The sequence below is a fragment of the Sinocyclocheilus anshuiensis genome, unplaced genomic scaffold, assembly GCF_001515605.1.
Source record: "Sinocyclocheilus anshuiensis isolate Anshui unplaced genomic scaffold, SAMN03320099.WGS_v1.1 scaffold1462, whole genome shotgun sequence".
Lineage (NCBI taxonomy): Eukaryota > Metazoa > Chordata > Actinopteri > Cypriniformes > Cyprinidae > Sinocyclocheilus > Sinocyclocheilus anshuiensis.
The window spans coordinates 137,207-148,504 of record NW_015558644.1 but is presented as its reverse complement, the minus strand read 5'-3'; the positions used below and the strand labels follow the sequence as shown (position 1 = coordinate 148,504).

The 11,298-nt window shown below is 37.7% G+C and overlaps 1 protein-coding gene across 1 annotated transcript in view; it reads right to left on the bottom strand.

Annotated features, from left to right (window-relative positions):
• Positions 1-1,334: 1,334 nt before the first annotated feature.
• LOC107680915 (trafficking protein particle complex subunit 11-like) overlaps positions 1,335-11,298 on the bottom strand; it is a 23,539-nt gene continuing 13,575 nt past the window's right edge. The window contains exons 25-30 of the mRNA XM_016476995.1: positions 7,685-7,841; positions 7,488-7,599; positions 7,195-7,286; positions 4,156-4,289; positions 3,400-3,567; positions 1,335-1,701 (exon numbers count right to left, since the gene is read on the bottom strand). Of these exons, the coding sequence (XP_016332481.1) occupies positions 1,660-1,701; positions 3,400-3,567; positions 4,156-4,289; positions 7,195-7,286; positions 7,488-7,599; positions 7,685-7,841 (705 nt within the window). The 3' untranslated portion in view covers positions 1,335-1,659. The remainder of the gene's footprint in view (positions 1,702-3,399; positions 3,568-4,155; positions 4,290-7,194; positions 7,287-7,487; positions 7,600-7,684; positions 7,842-11,298) is intronic.

Here is an 11,298-nt window from a genome sequence, read left to right as displayed (position 1 = left end):
ACACCTCTTAAAATTTTGGGTGGTATTTGTGCCTTAAAAACATTAATTATGTTATATAAATTGGTGTAAATTCATCATCTTCATTTTCATTCATCAGTTCACTGAGTGGAAAAGAATGCTTTGTCGCTGTTATGCTTGCCGCCTGAAGAGGGCGCTTAACGCTATTGTTTCAAGGTAATGCAGCGGGCGAGTCAGAATCAATTAAATATTGCCGAAGACTGCAGCCAGTACTCCTCTGTCTTACAGCGTTTCTTTTCATTATATTACAGGTGAGCAAAACTGATTCAAAAACTGGTTGAAACTAATGTAAAACACTGTGTTTCAAAGATGTATGTGTTTATTTTTGTTGGGTTATTGAGTAAGACTGTTTATTAATATGCATTTAGTAATATGTATTAGACATAAGAGGGACAAATATGTGAATGTGAAGTGAAACATGAGGAAACATATATGTGAAAAGTGTTCATGGATGTTTATAAAGAGTTTATAATGTTGATTGTTATTGGATGAGAAAGGTTAAGTGAGTTAAATGTGCGTTTGCAACTGGAAGTTATGTAGAGCCAAAATGGCGGTGTAAACATGCGTGAGGGAACTGAAGACACAAATAACTTTATTGTAATGTAACTGTCTTTATTGAAAAGTGTTGTTTTACAAAGAAACAAATAATGATTGTTCTGTAAAGTTAAAAATGTTAATGTTGTGAATTAATTGAAAGGAAAGAAAATATTGAGAATCAAATAAATATTGCCGAAGACTGCAGCCAGTACTCCTCTGTCTTACAGCGTCTCTTTTCATTATATTACAGTGCTGGCCAGAGTTGTACATCTAACTTACCCACTCAGGCGTCCCAAGACTTGAGGCGGGTAACATACACAGTAAATTGACAGTTTAAGGGAATACTTCACCTCAAAATTAAAATTCAATATGATAAGGGTGATAAGAAGTAACTGCACAAACCACTTTTGTGTCTGGTGAACCTGCCAAATTTGAAACTGGATTCTGTTCAGGATCAACTTTCCTCTTACCTCCACAAATCAAACAAATGGTCATATGGTCGGATTGAATCCTGGAGCTCACTTAGTATTTTTATTACATGTTTTTAGATGACACCTTCTTAATATCCACAGTAAGATTATTTAAAATGGCAGAATTAATGAAGGTTTGTGTAATTTAAAACAATTGAAAAGTATAATCAAATATAAAAACCTTGTATAGTGTGTGCAAATGGTGAAATTATCTACATTTCTGGCCAATCACAGAGAACCTCTTAAGGGATACAAACCACAACAACCAACAGCTTCATGACAATGAAGCAAAACAATTTATTCAGCAGCTAGTGCCATGTCAGTTTAATGATTTATAACATCATTTAGCAGTTATGCAGTTTTAGTTACAAGGCCATTTTCCTTAACATTTCAGAGAATAGGAGCATTGTAGACGAAATCTGTTATTTAAAAACCAAATCTTACGCAAGCATAATTTTAGCCTTGTTTCACAAGCAACAATCTAGACACAACAAATATTCAATTGAAATCCCTAATATGTCATTCACAAGTTCAAATCATTAAACTGTAAACACGTGTTCTCCAAGGAATGTTCAGCCTTCATCCGCAAGGGTAACCATGACAACGCAAGTTGGGAGATGTGTTCCTCTCTTCCTCACGCTGCTTCTATGGAAGTGTCTCCATTTCTGCCCTGAGGCTGAAAAATCAGAACAGACACGACACAGCGACCATTACACACTTGAAACATTCTCGCACACAAATTTAGTTTCATCTAGTGGTGTAGTCTACGTGATACGCAGGTATATGCCGTATACCCACTAGGAAAGGTGAAGGATTTAAAAACTTAAAAACTTAAAAACGCGCGAGGATACGTAACAACATAGTTTTGTAACAGAACTTTCACACGTTCATTCATAAATTCACCCTGTCCATGTTGCGAAGCACCTACTGTTTGAAAATCACGCCATGTTTCTGTTGATGACCAGTGCTATTGCGCAACTCTTGCACAGCATTGAATGTGAATCACTAAAGGAGATATCAAAAAGAAAGCAAACTCAAACTACCCTCTTTCTGTGTTTTCGTAAGCCTGCCCCTGAAGCTGCTGTTGCTTCAGCTGCAGCAGATGACACGAATCGCTTGAATGTTTTAATTGGCAAGGCTTAAAAAACGTGCAAATGATTATGTTTCGTGAGGACGCACCAGTGGCCCCATCGGAGCAGTGACAGATCAGTCAACTGTCCCGAGCGTCTTTCACACTGGCCTCTGGACATCAGATAGTCATTACCTGACCTGGTCATGATCAAATATGTTAGCTTTGCTTGGCGGCAAAGGAAAAGTAAAAAAGGAAAAGTATGCAATTATTTGTAAATTTAACTGTCTGAAAAAGAAAGTAAATGAGGGGAGTTGAAAGATTTCTTATCGTGTGGCTCCCTCTAGTGGGCTGCAGTTGTCCTCTAGAGAAGGCATTTTTGCAAGTCTATGGGAAACCTTTGATTTTTGATAATTATTTATAGAAAACTTTAAGTCTCATCAGTTAGAAAAGATATAGAAATGAACTACAGATCAGGTCCAGGGGCTCTGACGAGTTTGGTGCCTGTAGCATTAAAGCCCTAGGAGGATATACAGTACAGTTGAAAATTATTGGTCTCAGAAGAATAATAATGTTTAAATAGTATAACAGTATGTTGGCTTTCTCAAGCCAACATAACTAGCTAATAACTTAAGTAACGTTAGTGTGGTGGATCAGTGAATGCGAGAGAAAGGGAAAGATAACACACATACTGTGTATGTGTTAAACCGAATACAATGTTTATATCTCCTCGTTTCAGATGATGAGAGAGATGAGAACTCCTGACCAACCTTGTGGACTGAAAGTCAGGCTAGGGAATTTAAAAACAGGCACTCTTAAATTGAAAATTGCCACCTGATAAAACCTATTCACCAGGGACCATATTCTTAAGATATATGTAACTGGCTGAGTTAAATGATTAACACTAAACAGTAAGAAATCAGTCCAGTCTCCCCAGTGTGTTGCTTATAATAAATTGACATGTTGATATCACATAAGCAGTCTTTCAGAATGCTCTCAGTTACATAGATGCATATTGTATGAATTAGTGAGTGGTGGTGGTGCTTATGGGTTGTCGCTGTGGGACGGTGAGTATGAGGCTGGGAGGGAATATCAGAGTATACCCACTACAAAAAACTAGACTACACCACTAGTTTCATCCATTAGGGTTGGGCAGAATTTAAGAAATGTCTCCTGTTCAATTCATGAGTTCGAACTGGTCACACTCACAGGATGCTCAACTCAATTCTGATTGGTACACAACATTATCTTACATCAAGATTCATATGATGGATAAATTGTTTGAGGCATGTCTAAAAAAATCACCTTGACAAAGATTCGTGAAGGCAGGAAGCGACGTAGCAGTTGACTGGAGATGTTTGGAAAGCGCAGCAGGTTGACGTTGAGCTGAGGAAGGACTTGATATCCCGCCATCAGAGGATAGAAATTATACAACATCTCCTGTTCTGCACCAGGTAAAATCCTCATTCGCACCTGCACATAGACACAGAAAGAGAACGAGACCTCCTGAGTGAATGAGTGGCAGACATTTTTTAGGGGTTGTGGATTTGTTGCCTGTTGATTTGTTGATAATCAGTGTGTAAAGAGGAACCACATTTTTATTTTATTTGCTTCTTGTTGGGTCACTCTTCTAAAATGTTTTTGCTTTACTCACTGTATAGCTTTCAGACACCCTTAGACTAAGTGTGAGTTTTTTCCCATTAGTTTTTATTCTCACTCTAGCCCGGCCTCAGCTCACGCTAAGCCGGGGCTTCCGCGCACGCTAGCCCGGCCTCAGCTCACTCTTATCCCGGCCTCAGCTCACTCTATCCCGGCCTCAGCGCATGCTTTGTTTTTTTAACTTTAAACCACAAACACATTTCATTACACCAAATACACAAAATAATGTTCTTTTTAGCAGTATCATATGACCCCTTTAAAAGTTTCTTTATTATTGAAATAAATGTAAAATGGGAAAAACACACCCAAATGCTCTAATATATATATTCCGATATTTATTTAGTTTAGTATTCATCAAATAAAATGTAGGTGAAAGAAACATGAAGCACATTCTGCACTGACCTGTTTGAGTCCACTAAACATAAATGCATCGCTGGGCTCCACGCCGATCTCGACATCCTGAACCAGCCCGGTTCGATTCTCCAGATGGTACCGAACAGGTAAAGACTCGCGCACACGACCAAACGATGGTAGCTCTAGAACAAGAGCGAGTAAAGGCCTGATCACACCAAGAACGAGAACAACAACTGTAACTATTACGATAACTCTATTTGCCTCCTCACCAACCGTATATATATATATATATATATGCTGCAAATACTCTATTGTCATCTTGATCAACCAAAGCGATATGCCCGTGTTACGTTTATAGATTTCTCATCTGCATTTAATACTATACGACCACATATTCTAATGGAAAGATTGTTTAAGCTGGGTGTGAATAGCAGACTCATTAGATGGGTTGAGTCTTTTTTGACCGATAGATTACAGTGTGTTAGGGTAAACTCTGCTTTTTCTTCCTCTATTGTTACCAACACAGGGGCCCCACAGGGAAGTACCATCTCCCCAGTGTTATTTACCCTTTATACAAATGAATGTAGAGGTTTCTCATCTGATGTTTTTAATGTCAAATATGCAGACGATACGACAATTGTTGGTTTGATCACTGAAGATGAAGTGGAGTATCATAGAGGTGTGGATGCGTTTGTTGATTGGTGTCAATCTAGTTTCCTTCAGTAAAAAAATCAGGAAAACTATAGAAATGATTTTTGACTTCAGAACAAGAAGAGGCACTCATCAACAAATAACTGTTAATGGTGAGGGCATTGAAGTTGTAAATGAATATAAATATCTAGGGACAATCATTGATGTAAAACTGACATGGGATGTAAATACAGCAGCTGTTTACAAGAAAGGGCTGCAACGATTGTATTTCATGCGTAAGCTTCGACAGTTTGGTGTGGATACATATATGTTAGCTCTATTCTATCGTTCATTTGTGGAGAGTATCTTGACTTTCAGCTTTGTTGCTTGGTATTTCTCACTGTCTGTAGTAAATAAGAACAAACTAAATAAAATTGTTAACATGGCTAGTAAGATTGCAGGTAAACAACAGCATAGTCTGATAAAACTATGTGAATCTCGAGCTGTGAGGAAAAGCCATACAATTCTTCACGATGCATCTCATCCTCTTTGTGGTGAATATGAGTTATTACCATCTGGTCGAAGGTACAGGGTACCATTATTACGGACTGCCCGTGCACAAAGATCTTTTATATCATCCAGTATAGCTCTGTTAAATACATTTTTGTGATATCACAGTTGTCATTTTACATCTATGGCAGTGATTCTGTTGTTGTGAGAGGGCTGTTGTTTGATGCTGGTTGTATTTATTTGTAATGTCTTGTAACCTGTTGATGTTTGTATTTGTTAATTATTGTTGTTGATCACTGAAGAGTTGCCACAGATACAAAAAGAATTTCCGAAAGGACAATAAACGAAATTAACTAACTAACTAACTAACTAACCAACAATAACAGTGTTTATTCTATGCTCACGTGCCATTTTCGAAGTACGAAAATTAACATAGGTGACCTGCTGCTGATTTTTGTTTCGCAAAATATTTCTCACTGTCTGTAGTAAATAAGAACAAACTAAATAAAATTGTTAATATGGCTAGTAAGATTGCAGGTAAACAACAGCATAGTCTGATAAAACTATGTGAATCTCGAGCTGTGAGGAAAAGCCATACAATTCTTCACGATGCATCTCATCCTCTTTGTGGTGAATATGAGTTATTACCATCTGGTCGAAGGTACAGGGTACCATTATTACGGACTGCCTGTGCACAAAGATCTTTTATATCATCCAGTATAGCTCTGTTAAATACATTTTTGTGATATCACAGTTGTCATTTTACATCTATGGCAGTGATTCTGTTGTTGTGAGAGGGCTGTTGTTTGATGCTGGTTGTATTTATTTGTAATGTGTTGTAACCTGTTGATGTTTGTAATTGTTAATTATTGTTGTTGATCACTGAAGAGTTGCCACAGATACAAAACGAATTTCCGAAAGGACAATAAACTAAATTAACTAACTAACTAACTAACTAACCAACAATAACAGTGTTTATTCTATGCTCACGTGCCAAAATTAACATAGGTGACCTGCTGCTGATTTTTGTTTCGCAAAATTACACAAAAACAGATGCTTTTGGGTATATGAGACGAAAGGAGTTGGGAGAATCGGTCCCTCCACTTAGAGGGTTTAGCTTTTGAAGACAAATTTTATTCATACTTCGTAGGTATCAGTATCATTTTCAGCTTTTACTGTTCTTGTTGCATTTACACAGCTTTAACCAGCACATGTCCTCAGCATGCTACGTTTCAAGTGCATCTAAACCAGGGGTCACCAAACTCAGTTCTGGAGGGCCGGTGTCCTGCAGAGTTTAGCTCCAACCCTAATTAAACAAACCTGAACCAGCTAATCAAGGTATACTTGACACTTCCAGGCAAGTTGGAGATAAACTCTGCAGGATACCGGCCCTCCAGGACCGAGTTTGGTGTCCCCTCATCTAAACAGGGAAACTAGCTAGTGTAATCTATCTGATCTAACTTAGTCAGTGCAGTGGAATAAAAACAACACAGTCTTTTTCACTGCAACAAAGGAGGAAGGACAATGTTGTTGAAACTAGCGCTGGAAAGGAAACACGAGGTAATTTTATGTTTATGTTACACTGTTTGCCGTGTAGAGCTTCTCCCCAATGTCTTCTGCGGTTTTAACTGCACAAGCCCTTTAAATTGTAATGAATTCTAAATAGCTGTCAGCTTTTTATAGTTAATCAGCTGGAAAAAATTGTTCTGAAAGCGATGTGTGAACTGCATTATTCTCTGCATTATTCTCTTGAATTTACAATGATTTTTAGAACTTTATAGTTGTAGTTATCATTATCATTCTTGGTGTGAACGGGCCTTAAGAGAGGACGGACAGAATGAATTACAAGACAGAAACAAAATGCAGTGAATAAAACAGAGAAAGCACATAAGACTGTCTTAGATGATTCAATCTATATTACTGATTTTAATATAAAAACAGACTGACCTGCATGGACATACAGTGGAATATTTTCTAACATCACATGTGGCAGAATAACGATCGTTCTCACAACTGATGTCTCAGCAAATGCTGACTTTCTGGATAAAAAAGGTTATACGGGAAATTAAAAACTGTGCTTTTATAATTTGTTACAGAGTATTAATTTAAGCAAATTATGACTGTACAAACTTTCACATTCTTTATGAAAATATCTCATAAGATAATAGCATGAGGAAAGGAAAGTCATCACTTGCATGTAATATACAGGGTAAAAGTGAGAATATAAAGAGTGCCGTCACCTCTTCCAGGAGATGAAGTAGTGTCCAGAGGCCACTGTGCTGGTGCCGTTCTGAACAGGAGGACATTTGAGCAGGAAACACTCGCTAGCACATTCGCTGGTTTGCAGCGTGACTGGACACACAACAGAAATGAATCAAAGTCAGGCCCTAAATAAATATTTTCTGAAATACCACTATCAGAAATAAAGTTCTCCCACCTCCTTCTACTTGACTCTGGGGCTGATCGATGGGAGTCATACTGGAGGCCAACTGCACTTCACTGTTCACCAGCTCGATCGGCCACGGAGACGCACTCAAAATATCCATCATCAGCAAGAACGGGATGTCCACATACACACGCTCCAAATGCTCAAACTGACACACACACAAACACACACGCACACGCATAAAACTATACCAACCTTACAAAATATATGTTTTTAAAACTGTGGACACAGAAATGAAAAATCAGTCATCATTTACTCATCTTCATGTCAACACAAGGAATGTAACATCGTATGGGCTACTTTTATGATACTTTTATGCTTTTTGCAGGGGCGCGGGAAGATGTTTTTGGTTGGGGGTGCTGTGTGTGTCCGTGTTGGGTGAAGGGGGGGGGCTGGTTCACTTACGTCGGTGCTGGGGCTGGTGTTGTTTGGATGCCGATTTTGGAAAGTTTTTGCTGGGATGGGCATTTAAAAAAATCTGATATTCGCTTTTGCGCCATTATCTCCTTGTATTAAAGTTAATCTTGTTCGCATTCTGAACAGTTCATGTCTGATACCACGCGCTAGCGTCACGTGTTCATGAGGATTAGGCTAATCATCCCATATAGAAAACATCACAAGTAAAATTAATCATGTTTATAAAGATAAACATGGGTTTATTATAGCCCACGTACAATTTACATTTCAGAGATCATTACAAATAAATTATTAAATGCTAAAACTGAATAAATTTAAATGAACAAACTTGGCGTTGCATTTGCAACCATGTGAAGACGGGGTGCTGCAGCCCCCTTAGCACCCCTACTTCCCGCGTCCCTGGCTTTTTGTCACTTCTGGAGCTTGACATTGATCCCTATACACTTCCATAGTATGGTAAAAGTCAAGTCAAATTTATTTATATAGTATAGTATAATATCGTAATATCTTCATGCATATCTAAATGCATACAGTTGCATTTAGCAGATTAGAGCTGGGTGATAATATATTATATTTGACATTTAGCGATGATTCAAGCAATCAAGCTGTTAAGATACGCTATATAGCAGAGGTGCCTAAACTTTTAACTAGGAAGGGCCAAAAATTAACCTTGTTGAGCAAATGTTGCATTATATGTTATATTAAAATGCATTTTATTAAAATTAAATAATTAAATAAAACTATATATACAGTATATATATCTAATATTCTTATATCTTATATTCTTGCAGTCAGATTCACTTATTGTTTTTTACATTTCAATGCAAAAAATGTTAAACAAAATATGCATCAGAAATGAAGATATGCTTCAATGGCATGTTCCAATGGCTTCAATGGCATGTTTTACAAGGCTTAAAGACTCATCTCCTGAGCCACTGCACAAAGGAACCAAATGTAACCAACAAAATAAATCAGTGCAAATAGTTTTAATAAAGTTCAAATAGTTTTTAGTGCAAAATGAATAGTTTTAAGTCAGTATGTGAGGATCACTTCTGCATGAAATCACTCAGCAGTTCTTCAAAAAAAAAAAATGAGCATGTCCGCTTTTTCAGGAGACAGACAAACCCTCTCTTCACTGATGATGTCCCCAGGACTAACGTCCCTAGGCTACATTTACACTAGCATAGCTTAGACAGAATCATCATTTCTATTCATTTTCCACTGATTTACGTGATCTGATGAGCATTAGCTGCTTCCAGCGCTGTCTGCCAGTGTTTTCTCTTCCGCGATCACTGTTCTGACTCAGAGGAAGCTCATTTGCTGCTCATATGTCAATCATATTACAGGTTCATAACCCGCCCTGCCTCCGATGATGAGTGTGCATCATGATTTTCATGAGATTCTGCCTATTTTCATAATACAGTGTGCTTACATGAGAAATGCAAAGCAGGTTTAGCGTTTAGCTTGATAAAAAAGGCTACAAATGACATATTTCTGCAACATTATATGACCAAAATGTCATTAGATCACAACTGCAGGTTAATACAAACACTTGATGGTGGTTTAAAGTGAGTTTTGAGTAAAAGCATAGTATAAATTTTATAAATTGTCTTATGTAGCATGATGCTACAGTGTGAATGGTCACGTAACACGCGTTTTTCTTGATGCCTCGCCAGAGCCAATCACTAGCTGCGTTTACATGGACCCTACTAATCCGATCGTAATAAGACTAGAAGCACAATCAGAATAAACGTCAATCGGATTGAATTGGCCAGATCTGATTCAGATTTCGATCGGATTGTAAGGGGTGGTTTATTCCTTTTGTAATCCGAGCAAGAGGACATGTAAACACTTGATCGAATTGAAAACCAAAACTGGAAAGTACTGCGCATGTGCAGTGACGTAAAAATAGCGTAATGATGTATGACGCATAGAACGAGCTGCTCTAAAGTGTCATTAATGAGTGTCCCATCATTATAAAACTTCCCTTTCACTCAGCGTCTGTAAAGTGGAGCAGCACAACGTCCCACCAGTCCTTGTTTAAGACTCTCATCCACAGATGACTGGTTCTGGGTGCGCGGCAAGGGGCACTTTTACTGCTTCATAAAGTAAGCAGCACAGCACAACAGTTCATGTGCTGGTCATCGCCTAATTAGGACACGAAGTAGATAAATATCAAGTGTGCTTTTAAAAACAGTATGCTGTATTTAGTTACTGTCCGCCTCTGATTACTTGTAATGAGTTACCCCCAACACTGGCGACAACAGCGGGAAACTCTGTATATTCATGCAGTGTGCGCATGTCAAAAGAGTAAATCTGATCAGAAGCTTGTAAATTTAAACGCGCATATCAACCAAGCGGCAACCTTCCGGTCTCTCTCTTGAAAGCAACACGGAAGTGACTTAAACTGCAATTAATGTAATCACAGTTCATAAGGTAATACCAGCACAATTTAAAACAATGTTTACAATATAATAAATTTGAGCACAAAACGAAATAACAGTTTTATGTAAAATAAGAAAATTAGGCTTATTAGGCTACATTGTGAACTTTTTTTATATAAAAAGCTGACAAATTTTGTGATTATGACATAGTGACTTAAACTGCAATTCATCGACTGGCCGCTAGAGACTGGCTACAAAAGCGAGTCAATCCCATAGACCCCCCATGTTAAAGTGCCCAACTTTACAGCAGAAAAATATGTTTACAGCCTGGTACAAAAAGTGGTTTTGGTCTATATAGCTAATTTTGCCGTTCATGACAACTGTGAGGGGGGTGAATTTTTTTTAAACTCACCCGTTTAATTTATATTAAGCCTTAAAGTTCTGCATAATTAAGGGCGTGGTCACTTGAGTGACAGGTGAAACTCGCTAGACTGTGTGAAACTTAGAAAAATGGCTTTAAAGATTTTTATTTGTCCAGAAAAATTAATTATGGGTTAGGACACTGGAAATCTGGCAATTAGATGTTTTAATTAAAATGATCTCAAACTTGATTTTTACCGCTATTTTGAAGTTATTGTAGGTACTCTGCCTTTGCACTGTCTGCAAAAAGTGAGATGTCACGCCAAGGCAAAAGGCAGTAACTTCCACATTATATACAATATTTGGGTACTGATCACCATTTACAGAATCATTATAGTAACATCTATATAAAATCTAGTGATCATTGGCTAGGCTATAATATAT